This window comes from Vanellus vanellus (assembly GCF_965231255.1).
Source record: "Vanellus vanellus genome assembly, chromosome: 1".
In the NCBI taxonomy this organism is placed as follows: Eukaryota; Metazoa; Chordata; class Aves; order Charadriiformes; family Charadriidae; genus Vanellus; species Vanellus vanellus.
The window spans coordinates 174879839-174897004 of NC_138905.1; the positions used below are offsets into that span (position 1 = coordinate 174879839).

Sequence of the window (17166 nt, forward strand, 5' to 3'; positions counted from 1 at the left end):
ATATCTGTTCTTCCCTACTAACTTAATGTTTCATGCATAGAAAATGTCATGTAATGAGCGGAGTCTTCATGTTTTTCTGCTCTTTTTGGTCCTTGATCTAGGTTTGGTACCAGCTTCAATATCAGAACCTCCTCCTTTTAAATGTCTTCTGATAAACAAAGTAGATGGCAGTTGCAAAACATTCAATGATTCTGAGCAGGAAGACCTTCAAGGTTCTGGTGTGTGTCTGGATCCTGTCTATGATGTTATTTGGAGGCAAGTGTGGATTATAGCTATTAAGGTTGTAGTATAGAAATTCTTTTTAATGCATTTTGGGAGGCTGGAGATTTGATTATGCTCCTTACCCTAGTAAATGAAAAATAATTTTTAGTGTTCCATGTATCTTTTTTCACTTTTATTTTTGGATGATTTGTTCAAGTAAGCCTGAAACAAACAATTTCTTGCCCGAATTTTTTTAATTTCTCTTTGCTTTTTTATCATTCTCATTCTAGTCCCGTGATGTGTGGGGGACTCTAATCTATTCCACTTATTTATTATTTTTATTCCTTTCTTTATTTTTATCCCTTGCTTTCCTCCATCTACTTAACATTTCACTAAATAATTTTCTTGCCATACCCAGCTTCCACAACCTTGTCTCTTAAATCTTCATCCTTCTCTTGGGCTTTAGTGGTTAAGACTTAAACAGGAGAAGGAGTGGAGTAAAAATATGCTTTTCAGTTCTGACATTTTGGGAGGTCAAAATAAAGATACTTATTTAGATGGCATAGACATTGAAATTACGGTTGTATTTATTTCACATTCTTTGGGGTGGTTGCTTTCACTGAAGTCTTTGAGCAGGCGTAGATCATAAGCCCTTGTTCCAAAACAGAATTGTAACATCCAGTTCTTCTATAATGATTTAAAAGCTGTGTTAGCCAGGATGTGGAAGAGAAATTTGACCTGTCATCGGAGTGCAAGTGATGGATGAAGTTTAAACTGTTTGAAGACTTAAGCAAAACAGGAATAATCACTTAGAGTTAGAATAAAGCAGGGAACCAGCTAGTATGCATTCATCTGGGAAAGATAGTATCATGTAGGTCATATCTTCAAAAGATCATTGTGTCTATAAGCTACTTGCATTGTGCTTTGGATGTCTTAATCCAAAATTGAGATTCAAGAACTTAATAGCCACTTAACATTGAAGCATGCATGTTTGCTAGGCATGTTCCTTTATGATGTCTGAAATTACTTGGATGACTGTAGTTCTGGATTATGCACATCCCCAGGATTGTTTGAATCTCATTAACTAGGTACCAGTTCTTATTTAAATTACGCTGAGATTTGAAATAAGGAAGAGTAGCATCCACATCCCTTAAAGCTCTCAGTCATGATACTATCAGCATGATTAAACACACTAAAAGACTCAATTTATGAAAAATGCAGTTATCAATGGCCATGGGAAAGCAGCAAGGGGAGAAAAGGTGATGACACTCAACTTGATGTAGCACACTAAAATGGTTATTCAGCTCAAGGAAGTTCAAAGTCACATGTTAAAGATAATATGGGTAAATATGGCATGAATTGAGGTGTTTTGTCTTGCAAAATTTTGGGGACTGTAGAACTAAATCTAGAGCTTAAATACTTAACTCAAAAATGGATTCTTGGAGTCTGTGCAGATTTATTTGTGTTATATCCCATTCTTGTTTAATGGAAAATACTAAAACAATCTAAAGCAGAGAGATGTTAATGATTAGTAGCGAAATATTTGGTATATTAATTACTATTCCTGGGTAGTTTTATTCATGCCTATTTAAATGAAGGGGGGTTTTTATCTGTACAGAGAGACAGCATTCTTGATTACGTAGATTTTAAAGATTTTCTTCACAGCTTTGTGACTTACTTTTTCAGTTAGTAGTGAAATTCAAGCAGTTAAGTTAATTTTGTGTGTGTGTATAAACTTGCACATTGCAAACTCATTGAAATCCTGAATACATATGGTGTCCTATAATATTTTTAGGTAAAACTATTTCTTTAGTTTTATTTAGACCATCTTAGTCCCATTTGGATTTTTCAAACATTGTACCAAGTGACAGTTCCTTTTGTGCTTATTCAGAATGTTCCCGAAGGCCTGTATCTTCTGTTTCTTCCTTTTATGTAGTGATACCAGAGACTACTTTTTTTTTTCATTTTCTTTTTCTCCATGTTAATCAGTAGTATATAAAGTCTTTGAATTCCCTTGTTTATGCTGCCCTTTTTGTATAATCCCTTAAAAACTCATAAGGTGATGTTATCCATTTAAAAAAAAGCCCAAACAAAATATGTTGGATTTCTTAAGATCTTTTAAACTCTTATTTGAAGGTGAGTAACCCTTTTACTTTCACTTGGCATTTTTAAGTTTTGAGCCCATCTGCCATGATATCTAGTACTTTGCTTCATGCTTCTTAATAGATTATACTGTTTTAATATTTATTAGCTTTTAAAATTGTCCTAACATTATATGAAATTTGTAAACCCATAATATAACTGTTTGACTTGAAGTACAATAAGAATGTTTTTGTCTTTCCACTTGCTAGTGTGTTAAGCTAGTAAAATTTATACGTATTTGGTGTAATGATGTTCAATTTTAAGAGTTTGTACTAGCAGATCTACATTTTACATTAAATAGCTTATAAAATTTAATTATCACTTAGATTTTTGTATTTTTTTAGTAAGTGAAAGGGTTTTTTTACTCTGTTTTGTCTTGCTCTAGGTTTCGACCAAATGCTAGGGAACTGTGGAGTTACAATGCAGTAGTTGCTGATTCCAGACTTCCCTCAGCTCCAGACATGCAATCCCGGTGTAGTATTTTGAGTCCAGAACTTGCTCTACCAACAGGTTCCAAAGCTCTAACCACCAGATCTCATGCAGCTTTGCACATTCTAGGTATACATTTATAGTTGATGAGTCAGAAGCTTAGATGAAATAAAGAAACATTACTTAATGTTTAAATGAACTGTAATTTAACAGCTTTCTGACTTTGAGTTACAATTTTACTTTGTAATCTTTCACCATTGCTCATAACACTTATGATCTGGCTGATATGCATTAATTTAAATCAAAATGGTTATCTTCTGCCAACTTAATGATGCTAGAGGATTTTAGAATTATGATGGAACCTGCTACTAGAGGTCAGCATAATAAAGTAAAAGACATGCCTAAATGATCTTTTTGGACAGTCTGCAGAATATTTAGAACTGTTAAGTTAACCTGGAGTCTCCAAAAGACAGGAAAAAAGTGCTCTTAAATACGCTATTTTTATTTTAGAGTAAATTCAATATATAAAATAAGAATTTACTCTTTGCAGTTTTGCATAATGGGGTGCTAAGAGTAATGTGATTTTTCTTTCGTAGTCTAAAAAGCTTACGAAAACAAAAAATAATCCCGTGGTGTTGATGTATAAACTGGCCGTATACAACATACCTAATCCTTCAAAGCACAGCTTTGGAGGTTATTTTAGCTCACTTGCTTACTGATTGTGATGAGTGATCAGTTCATTGTCCTGCTCTCTTCATTGTGTGTTAGAGAGGTGATAAACGTTCACTTGAACAGTACTTTTTTGTGTCTGAGTCAGAGTAAGGCATGTTAGGTACCCATGTATATGAAACAAAATGCCTTTTATGAAGTCTCTCAAATCTGCCTGTAATTCAGTTACTACTTCAACTCTTTTTTAGTAACATGGGAAATGTAAAAAGGGAAGAAAAAAAAAAAAAGTGTTGCTGGCAATTTACTTACCATTGGAAAAGTTGCAAAGTAGATTTGATCACATTTCTTTGTCGTTCTAGAAAATGAATAAATTAAATGAAATGTATCTTCAATAGCAAACCTACAGCAGCGTGACCCCTGACTTAGTCAAAATTCTAATGATATTTGGTAGCCTATGTGTGGTTTAGGGACAAAACAGTTAGGTTCCTTTGATCTTTTTAACTTGTATTCATTTCCATTTCACTAATTATGGTCAACAGTAAGAAATTTTGAGTTCTTTTTGGTTTTGCTTTCTTTTAGGTTGTCTTGATACTTTGGCTGCTATGCAGGACTTAAAAATGGGTATAGCAAATACAGAAGAGGAGACTCAAGCAGTAATGAAAGTTTATTCTAAAGAAGACTATAGTGTTGTTAACAGATTTGAAAGTATGTACACAGTAAAATTTTATAGCACAAGCTGATCAGGCTTGCGGAATGAAAGACTAAGGTAGCTTAACTGTACTTTTGTTGTTTTTTTTTTCTGCAGGCCATGGAGGAGGCTGGGGTTATTCAGCCCACTCAGTAGAAGCTATCCGTTTCTGTGCTGATACGGATATTTTGTTAGGTGGTCTTGGTCTTTTTGGAGGTAGGGGTGAATACACTGCTAAAATAAAGGTAAGTTTTTTTGGTTTTGTTTTAAACAACATTGTGTCTCAAAATCAGAACTTTAGAAATGCATCTAAAACCATGATTAATTTTATTTCTTCATGAATTACTGGTTTACTGTATATTAAAAGCATTAGTAATAGAACTAGAAGGCAGCTTCTCAGTGAGAAGTAATGAACCTTATGCAGGTAAGGTGGGTGAAGTAGAGATCTGAGAATTACTATTCTTAAGAATATGTCAAGAATTTGCTCATTCCTACCTTCACTAAATGCTGTGCCACGTTACAGGTGTCTTGAGCAGATACAGTAGTGGGTTGAAGGGTTCTGTGATTTCAAAGCTCTGAGGTCCACCTGCAGAAAATTGATGTGGGCTTCAAGTTAGAATCATGTCCTATGTCAGGATACACGAGGGACTGCTTCGCAAAAACAGAAAAAGCGTACTTATCAGTAGCTGGAATTCCCTTGGTGCCTGCTGAGCCGTTGCTTTCCACTGTCCCTACCACTTCTTTCTCAGACTGCTCTCTGGGCAGCTTCTCAGCTGGGATTCTTCAACTGAGAGTGAATGGCACCAGACATACTTAACTCTGCTTTGTGGCAGACAAAAGGATGATTAGGGCTAGAGCATCTGCATTGATTTTAAATAAATAAACAAACCCGGCTTTGGATGAAAAAGCTGACATAAACACACAGTGTGATAACAGAGCTCTGGTTTCTGATAAGTAGCTTCTGTTCCTGCATTTAATAACTATTTCAGAAACTCCCTGAAAGACAAAGTAAAGGAAGGATCTAATTAACTGTCTGAGATTTATATTAGATGTGTATATTCAGAATATGTTATTGTTACTTGTCATTTAGCAGGTAATTGAGTTTTCTTTTTCTATTTTGAGATGACTAGGTATTAAGGTTTGTTTTAGAGAAATTGATGGCGTATGCTTAGCAGTAACATTTGCATAAGACAACAGGAGATCCAAAATAAGTTGTACTTTATTCTAGTTTGACACAATGACTGAGAATTTCAAATTATTAAGGAAAGCCAAGAAACTTAACAACAAAAAAAGCATGACTAAGCTTTAAATACTAAAGGTAGTAACCTTGTGAGTGCACTCTAGTGGCATTTTTTTGTTTCTGGTTGTCCAGGATTAGCTTATAGCCAAGATAAGATTTACCAGTCCTATCACAGATAAACTGTGTATTAACTAGGTATTCGCAAGAGAAGTCATAGACACATATTGTGGTCCTCTTTCAAACTCATCAAGCTGTAGAAATTATTTCTGACTGAGTAGGAAACATGAGTTCTGTTGAAAAAGGTATCATCTTTTGTCCTAGTCACCAGCTGTTTATGATGCTATTGACTAGCTGTGCTAAACAGTCAAGCTGCAAGCTGTCCCTTTCCAGAGAAGTTGAGTATATCTTCAGTGCATTTCAATCTATGACATAAAGCCTGCGCCTTCCCGCAACTTTGCCTTGTTTAGATGCTCTGTATTTCACTTGCCTGCAGGATTTAGGGAGTGTCTCCCCTTTAAAATATATCTGGCTGTAAGGCTGGGAGGTCAGTGTCAATTGCTATTTTTTAACAGTTAATGATATTAAAAAATCATGACTTCCAGATGGGAATTTGCCTGTCAGTGATAGAAACTAGCAATTACTTTTGGGAAGGGGGAAGAATAGTAGTACACAGTTTCCAGAATGCCAGACACAAAAAAAGTGGTATTACGAGGTTTTTAACACCTAAGATGTATTTTTACGTTTTCCTTACTCCACCAGTTGTTTGAGTTGGGTCCAGATGGGGGAGACCATGAGACTGATGGAGACCTTCTTGCTGAAACTGATGTCTTGGCGTATGATTGTGCTGCTAGGTAAGATGTTTTTCTTACCTACTTCTACCTACTTCTTGATCTTTATTTTTACTTTCTTCATAGATGTTTTAAAATCACTTTAAATATCAACAGAGATGGCCTACATCATTAGAAGTTTGTAGGAAGTGATGTAAAACAAAGTGTGTTGAGTAAAGTACTAAAACACCAAATACCTCACCAAGCCATTTTGGTACTAAATTAAAAGAAGGAATAATCATCTCACACTTGCTCTTGTACAAATCAAGTCAAATCCCATATTCCTGTGATGAGAAGATATGACAAAATGTTGCAGCAGCTCTTTTGAATACTTCTATTAAAAGGATGTTTTCAAGCAGAAATGGGTATTTGCATTAAACAACTCATCATGAAACTTATTGCAATATGAAATTATCATAGCCAAAAGAAGGGTTATTGTGCTTCAGCTTATTAGAATACAAGCAGTTATTGCTTGAAAGATTTTGTGCATATGGATGTGATTAGCCATGTTTTGGCTGCTTTTTCATTCTGTGTTGTGAAATAGTTTAACATTCAAATCATACATGACTGATTCTTTTAGGTTTAATTCTCACGTATCAATACCCCTAAATATGTATTCTACTACTTTCTTAACTATTCACGTGTAATTCCTAAGAACTTATGTATAAGCTTTTGTCGCTTACAAAATTCTTCTGAAATTGAATTAAAAAATATAATTAATATTTATAATTAGTACTTGCAGTATTATGTATTAAATGTAATTGGGTTTGTGTGTGTTAATTTAACTTAATCTGTCCTTACTATATTTGTCATTTGATATCTGAATGTTTCAAAATGCAAGATCAGTCTAGACTTAGGCATTTGTAGGTCCTTCTGAATTAGTTTTTTTTTTAATTGCTACAGTATTTTTCAATGACATATTTTAAAATTTTGAATATAAATAAATAGTTGAGATTAATAACTTAATTCCATTAATTTTCAATTTTCTTTTATAAGCAGGGTGTAATACCTTAAAGAATAATCTAAAAATTGATTCACATATATCTTTTTTCAAAATTTATTTCTCCCAGAGAGAAGTATGCAATGATGTTTGATGAACCAGTACTTCTACAAGCTGGCTGGTGGTATGTAGCCTGGGCAAGAGTGTCAGGACCTAGCAGTGATTGTGGATCTCACGGACAGGCCTCTATTACTACAGATGATGGGTAAAATTTTTGTATATATTTTTTAATGCCAAAGAAGAGATCTCGTATTACTTGAATAATATTTGGATTATTTCTCTTTCAGTGTTATATTTCAGTTTAAAAGTTCCAAGAAATCAAATAATGGTACAGATGTTAATGCAGGGCAGATCCCACAGTTACTATACAGGTAATATTTTGACCTTTGTTTAGAACAATTTGTTGACTTGTTTTTTAAACAGAAGCCCTGTTAAAGTAAGCATATGCTTCATGAAATGATTATTGTATTAAACTATTTATTATTTCCATGAGAAATGTTATGTAACTATGTTTTAAAAAGCAGGAACTCTTTCACTGTATTGCTAATATTATTTTTTTTCAGATTTCGTCAGATACTTATAAGACCTAATTTCTGTATTTTGTGTGTATGTGTATATATACGCACACACATATGTATATACATATATATTTATATATTTCCCCCTACCCCTACCTTGTTTCTGAAACTTGGAATTTCTTCATGCCAGTTCTCTTGCTATGTCCTTTTCAGGGTCACTTAACAGAACAGCTTGCTTACTTTTGCTGGTAAGCTTTGTGTCCATAGACCCCTATCTCTCCAGAGGAGGATTTCATTTTGACTGATGCACATAAAGTCCTGGCATAACCCATTAATTGTTTGGGTGATTTCTATGGAGGGATGGCTGGTAGCCAAAGACAAACAAGCCCTGGGGCTTCTGAAGGATGGATATGGCTGAAGAGCCATGAGTAGCACAAAAATAAAGGTGCTGCAGTAACGGGTGCTGCCTGTATTTTTTACCTCTGCGTATATTCTGCCTCCACAAAACTAGTGTTCTTTAAGATATTTCAAGTCTTAAAAATGTCATCTGAAGAAATACAGTAAATCATAGACTCATAGAATGGTTTGGGTTGGAAAGGACCTTGAAGATCATTGAGTTCCAACCCCCCTGCCAGAGGTAGGGACGCCTCCCATTAGACCAGGTTGCCCAAGGTCACGTCCAGCCTTGAACACCTCCAGGGATGGGGCCTCAAAACTTCTCTGGGCAACCTGTTCCAATGCCTTTCCACCCTCAAAGTGAAAAACTTCTTCCTAATTTTCAATCTGAACCTGCCCTCTTCCAGTTTAAAGCCATTCCGCCTCGTCCTACCACTACACGCCCTAGTAAAAAGTCCTTCCCCAGCTCTCCTGTAGGCCCCCTTTAGGTACTGGAAGGCTGCAATAAGATCTTCCCGGAGCCTTCTCTTGTCCAGGCTGAACAGCCCCAACTCTTTCAGCCTCTCTTCATAGGAGAGGTGCTCCAGCCCTCAGATCATCCTCGTGGCTCTTCTCTGGACACACTCCAGCAGGTCCATGTCCTTCTTCTGTTGGGGACTCCAGAGCTGGATGCAGTACTCCAGGTGGGGTCTCACGAGAGTGGAGTAGAGGGGCAGAATCACCCCATTTGACCTAAATATGTGTAATAATTTCATATGAAATTAAATCTCAACTTTATTATCAATTGTCACAATTCTGTCAGTTGAACAGAATTCAAGATATTTAATTACTGGTCTAGAAGGATTAGGAACTGGAGGAAGTTATGCTGAAATGGAACATTTTTTGGATAATTACCTTAAACTTTTCTTTGACTTCTGTTCCACTTGAACAAGGCAAACAGTAAAAATGCTAAAAGTAAAAAGTGCAGATTTCAGGTCAGTTCTTAAATTGTTCTTCCAGGCTGCCAACAAGTGATGGCAGTGCATCCAAAGGAAAACAGCAAACCAGTGAACCTGTGCATATTTTAAAGCGGTCTTTTGCCAGAACCGTCTCAGTGGTGAGTATTATCAAGAATCTTCTGTTTTCTGCAAGTTCATTCACACTTATAAAATCAAGAGACATACATGTAGAAATACCTAAGGAGTTTTTCTTTCTACTTTATCAAACAGAAGTCAGCTATACTGATACATAGAATACTGTGGGGTTTTTTTTGTTGTTTTTTTTTTTACTTTTTCTGTAGATTTCAGATGTAAACTTAAATCTAAGCTAAGCTTGGTATTGACCTAAAAGTTAGAGCTTAGTAATGTATTTTTTTACAAGATTGAGCTACTTAGTTTGGGGTTTTTTTGGAGGTGGGGTGGTGGAGTTGAGTTTATACTTACTGGTTGTATTCAGTGTACAAGCCTTGCTCCCTGCCAAGAAATTAATATTAGCAGGATATTTAGAGTTTTGAGGGAGCTTTACAACATGCTCTCTTCCATGGCTTTTAAGCTACTATCATTAATTAGTCATTGGTGAGATTCATCTTCCTCTTGGATGCATTCCGATATACATTGAGGATCATATAGCATTTAATTAAACTTTGGTAAGCTGAGGTAAGGAGTATTAATAGGCGCAGAGAACTGCAACTATTAATAGAAGATAGCAGTTCTTCACATTCAAGGAGGTTAGTCAAATTTTGAGGAATACTGCGTTAGGTTGAACTGCAAATTCTGCTTGCTAGAGGAGGTTTAGATGGGATATTAGGAAAAATTTCTTCACTGAACAGGTTATCAAACATTGCAGCAGGCTGCCAAGGGAAGTGGTGGAATTGCCATCCCTGGAGGTATTTAAAAGATGGGTAGACATGGTGCTTAGGGAGGTGGTCAGTGGTGGTTTTGGCACTGTTAGGTGATGATTGGACTCGGTGATATTAAAGGTCCCTTCCAACCTAGGTGACTTATGATTCTACGATTATCATGCGGGATAAAGCCAATTCCGTCTTCATGTTTTTGAAGTACAGTCCCTTCTTTATCTGTTACAAGCAATGATTATTTTATTTTCAGTTCCATCCTAGTTTATATTTTATACCTCATTCCATGTACTGTCAGTATTCTCAACTGACAGTTACATTGAAGTTACTGCATCCATATGGACACTCATAGTCCCATTTTCTTAACCAGCTTGCTTTCTCTGTTATGTATTTTCCATTTCTTCAGTATTGTCTGATTATCTTCTCCTGTTCAGGTTTCTTCTAGAAATGTATTATCTACACAATTTGCATTTTTAATAATCATATTATTGACATATTAATAGCTACTCTTACTATATGTTTGCTTAAAAATATTTGCATTAAGCTATGAACTCCTGTGGCTTGTATCCTCCCTCTTCATTATCTTGCTGCTGTTATCCCTCACCATAGATCTGAACTGGGATAAGAGGAGAATTTTGGCTTTCTGGAGCATTAAGTATTTTATAATGAACTTTGAACAATCAGCTTGATTGTTGCAACTTGAAGGTATTTAATACCAAATACTTGTAGTTTGCCTTCTGAGGTACAACTTTATGAAATTATCAACCACATTTAATGATAGTAGAAACAAATTTTTGGACAAACAAAACTTTAAATCCTCAAATTTCTTGTGGACTGTCATGTGCTTTGGCTGAACTTTCAAGTACTGTAAATGTGGTATAGTTCCCATGATTCTGCAGATCATAACTGTTTAAAAAGAAAGCGAAGACAGCCCTGATAAGTCTTTAATGTTACGACAAGAGTGTATTCTGTTAAAAGTAGGTATTACACTATTCATGTGCAGATGAAGCAAGTAAAATTTACCGAAAAATCTGCATTACAGGTGACTACAAACAGTTGCTAATTCTTAAATAATTGAGATACTTCCAAACACGTAATATTATACCACATATTATAAATTGCTTTTAGCATGGTATTACAGTGAAGTGTTCCCCGCGTTCTCAGTGCTCCTTTTTATTCTCAAGCAAATAGGATTTGTGTGTTGTATGGTAGATGTGTATAAATATAAATATGTTTTCATAATAAACATGGATATAGATGCTATTTGCTTTTCATCTTACACTGATGCTCAAAGTCCGCTTTTGTTTTTAACACAAAATCTGTCTTCTATATCCTTCATACCCTGAAATAGGAATGCTTTGAATCTTTATTGAGCATTCTTCACTGGAGCTGGACAACACTGGTGCTGGGAGTTGAAGAACTTCGTGGACTTAAAGGATTCCAATACACTGCTACTCTTTTAGATTTAGAAAGGTTGCGTTTTGTGGGCACTTGCTGCTTGAGGTTGCTGAGGGTCTATACCTGTGAAATATATCCAATATCAGGTATTCCTCTTAATTCACTTGTTTTATATTTATCAATAAATAATAATCTACAGGACATTCAAAATTTGATCTAAGTATTCATGTAGGATATTGTATAAGATGAAATTACTTATACAGATGGTCTTACTGGAGCAATTACGAGACTTGCTGTCAGAAATGGGATATTTGCAATTATATGCATAAGCAGGCATCCAACACCACGTTTACACTGGTAATTTTTGTATATTTTAAAGTTTATTTCTTGTTTGGCTTTACAGTTGAGTTCTTTTGGACTATTTGTATCTTCTTTTTTCCCATTTCTGTACATAGTAGCTCCTTTGGTGGGGAGCACAATTTAAATTTGAAAGACAGTATATCTGTTTTTCGTGCCTGTAGTTTAACAATGCTAATATTAAAATGCAGCATATATTATGAAAGACTGGAAAATTGGAAGTTTCTGGTTCAGTTTTCTTTGATGTAGTTTAATAGCCTTCACTGTTTTCCTTTTGAAATTAATTTCTCTGAATGTAGGTTCATCAGTGTTGCTAAACTCTAGTTGCTTTATTTGCATGTAAAATGTGCATGTTAATGTGAAAATGTTTCATTTATTGTACATTTAATGCTCCTCTTTGTGTAACCTTCTAGCTACGGCTAAGGCAGTTGTAGAAGAAACCAGCAAACTAGCAGATTGCATTGGAAAAACTAGGACCTTGCTGAGAAAAATTTTATCTGAAGGGGTCGATCATTGCATGGTGAAGTTGGACAACGATCCACAAGGATATCTCAGTCAGCCTCTCAGTCTTTTAGAAGCTGTTCTTCAAGAGTGCCATAATACATTCACAGCTTGCTTTCATTCCTTTTATCCAACACCATCTCTCCAGTGGGCATGTCTTTGCGACTTGTTGAATTGCTTGGACCAGGTACGTTAAATGGTGCAAGTAAATATTACAACTTAGCTTGCCCTTTGGCTCAAAGAGAAGCCAAGCAGTATTTAAAACCTTTATTCCTTTCTTGTGTTCATCCTGGTTTGCAACTTGAATTCTGTTTTTTCTGTTTTGTGGTTTGTTTTTGTTAATACTTGGGTTTTGCTTGGTTTTGTTGTTTTGTTATTTTTTTGTTAGAAAGTGTCCAAGTTCAACAAGAGCCTAGGAACTTCTGTCTCCCTTAGCAGTAAGATTCCCTCTGGGACAGTGAAGAAAAATTGTGGTGCTGGTAACTCTCAGCACCTGCATTTTTAGTGTTGAGGCCATGCCTTATTTCATTACTCTTGCTGCGCGTTGCTTAGGAGCATACATGTGGCATTTTTTATACTTATCACTAATACTTGAGTTATTTCTCATTATTAAATACTACAGCAGTGCTGTGATCCAGCAAAGTATATGAGAAACTGGCAATCTTCGATAATCAATAGCTTGCTTCTAAGTATCTTCCTTATTATGAATGAGCATCCCACATCTAAACAGTATAGTTGCTTACTTGCATTGATTGGAGTGAGATGTAAACAATTTGCTTCTTTGTGTGGAAATTCATTTAGCCTATAAAAATTCAAGGAAGAATTAGTTCTTTAATATATTATTCTAATTAAATTGTTTGATTAATTATAGTAAGTGCTTTGTATTCAAAGGGTGCTGTTATTTTTAAAGTAATTTTAAATGGGTTTATATTTTAAAACATGTCAACCAAGAAATTTTAATTGCTCCAATTTGAAAGATCTAAATGGAAGCTCATGAAAGAATATAATGTAAAATTCACAGGAAAGTTAACAGCGTATGAAATCCTTTCTTTAAATTATTTTTAGAGATACTATAAAACTGGAAAGTTCCTTTCAAAAGCATTCTCCCTCATTTACTTCTAACAGAATGGTCCCATTCTATTAATTTCTTTTTATGTTTTTAGGACATCCAGGAAGCAAACTTCAAAACTTCCAGTAGCCGGCTTCTTGCTGCTGTTATGTCTGCTCTCTGCCATACTTCAGTAAAACTGACCTCTATCTTTCCGATTGCATATGATGGAGAGGCGTTGCTGCGATCAATGGTCAAACAAGTCAGCACTGAGAATGACTCTGCTCTGGCCCATCGTTTTCCTCTTTTGGTTGCACACATGGAAAAACTTAGTCAGGTTAGAATATATATGAAAAATTTAACAACTTGTTTTCCTTTGCAACAAAAAACAGTTATGTAAGTTGAAGTTTTAGCTTTATAAGGATGTAGTTGAATTGGCCTGAGTGTTTTCTTTCTAAAAGGCTTGTTTCAGAAACTTGCTATTTTATCCAATTTTCTTCATTCAGTCTGAAATATTTCAATTATTTCTTGTTTGGAGAATGTCTGAGCAAAACTTATTTATTTTGGAATATTAAATTGGCAGAAATATAGTTTAAAGTTGTCTTCTGTTGCATAGTGTTTCCTGCAAGTTTTTTAGATTTTTGGGTGGTCACAAGAATGAACATGTGGATAGATTTAGTGTTTTGAGGAAGAATCAGCACAGCTTTGGTAATAAAAATTCATGTCTCAAAGCGGAGTTTTTAAAGGAGTCAACAAGCAGGTGAACAAGGGAGGCCCAGTTCATATAGTTCTATCAAAGGTTATTAAACAGTTTCCTAATCAAGGGCTCTCAAGTGATGTATTTTTGCAGTTCTGTTATACCAGAATAGATTTACAGGAATGAAAAGGGTAAAGATGATAATCAAAGGTGGGACTGCTCAATAGTATTCTTCACTTTAGAAGACAAGAGGGCTAAGATCTTATGAAATTAGGAATGTTGCATGAAGGGTAAATAAAGGATAGTTGTTGGGTCTTCCAATACCAAAAGTTTTGAGCAACCAGAGACCTTAGCAAAAGGTAAGTTCGAAAGATTGGTGTTCTTCATAAAATACACAGTTAAGCTGCAGAACATGTGCCTGTAGGCCATTATCATGCTAAAAACTTTCAGAGACTTTGAAAGCATGTGCACAAATTAATGAAAAAAAAAAAAAATCACCAAAAGCTATTAAATGCAAAGGTAACATTTCCATTTTGGGTACAGCTACCTCTTAACTGCTAAAGACAGAAAGAGTTCTGTGCAGGTATCTGTACAGGTTTGCTTGACCTGATTGTCTTCCCTATCTGTTCACTACTTGGATTTTTGGGGGAGACAAAATGGTGAGAAAGACAAACTTTTGATTTCCATCAGTAGAGCTGATTTTATTTTTCCTTATTGAGAATGACTTTCAGTATGGATAAACTATTTTGAAAAACATTGAATGTCACTGCCAGGTAGAAGACATGGTAGATGCCTAAGTTTAGGTTTGTTTCGCAGTCTTCATTCAGTATAAGCATCCCACCACTGTTTTTATCTTACCTGTTGGCACAGAAGATTCTCTTTGCTAACATCAAAGCCAAAATCTTCCAAGTTTCTTTTTAGACAATGGGGAAGATGATGATATGAAGAGTTTCATAGGTAGCTATATATCTGTTGTATTCTAACATATGCTTTACAGATACTATGGCGAGGAGGGCTATAAGAAAAGCTCTCTCCTGAGAAGGGCACCTATATATCTTTCCAATGCAATAAACAGAGTCCACACCACCTCATTCTGGAAGCTAGACTATTAATCAGCTTTTTCACAAAGGAATATATACTGTAGTGGCTTTGGGAATTTTTAATTATTTTTTTCTACCCTCTAGACATTTTTAAGAAGTCATGGATTTTTCAATTACCTAATGCTTATAAAATATGAAAATCAATGTGGTTTTCTTTTAAGTAAGAGCAATGGCATTTATCATTTTTCTCCACAATGCAGAGTGAAGAAAATGTTTCAGGGATGACAAGCTTTCGGGAAGTGCTGGAAAAGATGTTGGTCATTGTTGTTTTGCCAGTACGGAACAGCCTTAGAAGAGAAAACGAACTTTTCTCTTCACACCTGGTTTCTAATACTTGTGGGTTGCTTGCTAGTATTGTGAGTGAGCTTACAGCATCGGCGTTAGGATCTGAGGTAAAGCTTCTATAAAACCATTACTAGAAGTCTTTCGGGACAAGTTAATTATGAATGTGATAGAGGCTGTGGCAGGAATTATATAGATGTGCAGATCTTTCACAGATGCTGGAATTCTCAGTAGCTTTCAGATGTTTCAACATAAATTTAAAAGCATGTATTCACTGTATTAAGGAAGTACTGTTGGTAATTAGCTATTTCATTATGGCTGCAGAATACTGCAACTTGTTCATAAAATGGCAATTTCCTTTTGAGTGCTTCTCTTTTTTCATACATGTCTCCATACATATACAATCAAAATATATTTGTTCGGTGCTCACTGGAGGCAGTGCTGCATACCTGAGCATCTCTGTGCCTCTCATGGTATCACGGCTGCCTTGTGTGTTCTAATTCTATCTGCTTTTGACTATGGGTCAGGATTTATAATGTGTTTCGTTTATGCATTGTGTCTCCTTTATATGTAAGATAGTCCTTATACATACCTCCTTTATATATTTAATATTATAAAATGTGTGTATTACATTTGTCCCTATAAGTAGAGTTTTTCCAAAATTGAGAGTGGTACTGAGTTCAGCTTCTTAAAATCCCAAGATTTATAATCACACACTTTAATTGAGGCTATAATTGTAGAATCATAGAATCGTTATGGCTTGAAAGACCTTTAAGATCATCAAGTCTGTGTTGTTAGATAATGGAAATTTGCTTTTTAGTAAAGGGATGTCATTGTCACTGTATTATCAACAGGCTTTTTTCACAGAGAACCCAACTTTTGATAACGTCTTGATTAAAGATGATTTTATTATTATGTAAGATTTGTATCTGTCCTCTCTTAATTTTGAAATTACTGAAGGCAGAAATACCTAACTCTTGAAGTACAGTTAACTATGTTTGGTGCTAATTCATCCTATAAAGTATATATTTAAATACTTGAAAAAATTAGGAATCAGATTCTAACTATTCCTAGTTAATTCTCAATTACCGGAATTACATTTTCTTTTTAGTCAATATTGAATAGAAACCCCAGTTGCAGCGTCTTCTGTGTTTTATCAATTGACCTAAAATTTAACCAGTTGAAAATCTAGTAATTTAATTCACTTCACTTTGCTTTATTAAAGTTGTCTAACATTTAGCTGTTAACTTCTTCTGGTGCTTGTATTTAACTTTCTGCAGGTTGATGGGCTAAACTCTCTCCATTCTGTCAAATCCACTCCAAACCGATTCACTAAAACAAGTCAGGGAAGAAGCTGGAATACTGGGAATGGATCTCCTGATGCAATATGTTTCTCTGTTGACAAACCTGGTGTGGTTGTAGTAGGATTTTCTGTTTATGGTGGAGGAGGAATTCATGAGTATGAGTTGGAGGTATTAGTTGATGATGTAAGTACTGCATTTGACAATACAATTTGAACAAAAGTAACCTCAGAGGCATTTGCATAATATGTTTTTCAAAGTAATATTGTAATAGTCTTCGACAGTCTAGGTTACCAGTAAAACAGTGCACTGGTAATAGGTTTTTTTGGTTTGCTTGTGGTGGTGATTTTTGTGGTACTGCAAGCTACGTATCATATCCAGCAGGGTCCTTTTCTTGGATATGGTATTGAAATCTTTATTATGAATAATATTTGAAGTATAATGGGCTTTTCACTTCCTGGAGCTAAACATAAATTAGTACCCGTTATCTTTGTGCAAACTGTGAAGGAAAGAAATAAAGGAGACCAAGTTAAAAGATTTT

The 17166-nt window shown here is 35.1% G+C and overlaps 1 protein-coding gene across 1 annotated transcript in view; it reads left to right on the forward strand.

The window, feature by feature from the left end:
- The window catches only part of MYCBP2 (MYC binding protein 2), a gene marked incomplete at its 5' end in the record, with an annotated part of 208140 nt that overhangs the window by 91666 nt on the left and 99308 nt on the right, over window positions 1-17166 (forward strand). The window contains 13 exons of the mRNA XM_082498138.1: window positions 102-261; window positions 2729-2901; window positions 4021-4146; window positions 4247-4374; window positions 6129-6220; window positions 7267-7401; window positions 7484-7567; window positions 9110-9206; window positions 11293-11485; window positions 12110-12384; window positions 13361-13582; window positions 15243-15434; window positions 16605-16811. Coding sequence (XP_082354264.1) covers window positions 102-261; window positions 2729-2901; window positions 4021-4146; window positions 4247-4374; window positions 6129-6220; window positions 7267-7401; window positions 7484-7567; window positions 9110-9206; window positions 11293-11485; window positions 12110-12384; window positions 13361-13582; window positions 15243-15434; window positions 16605-16811 — 2084 coding nt within the window. The remainder of the gene's footprint in view (window positions 1-101; window positions 262-2728; window positions 2902-4020; window positions 4147-4246; window positions 4375-6128; window positions 6221-7266; window positions 7402-7483; window positions 7568-9109; window positions 9207-11292; window positions 11486-12109; window positions 12385-13360; window positions 13583-15242; window positions 15435-16604; window positions 16812-17166) is intronic.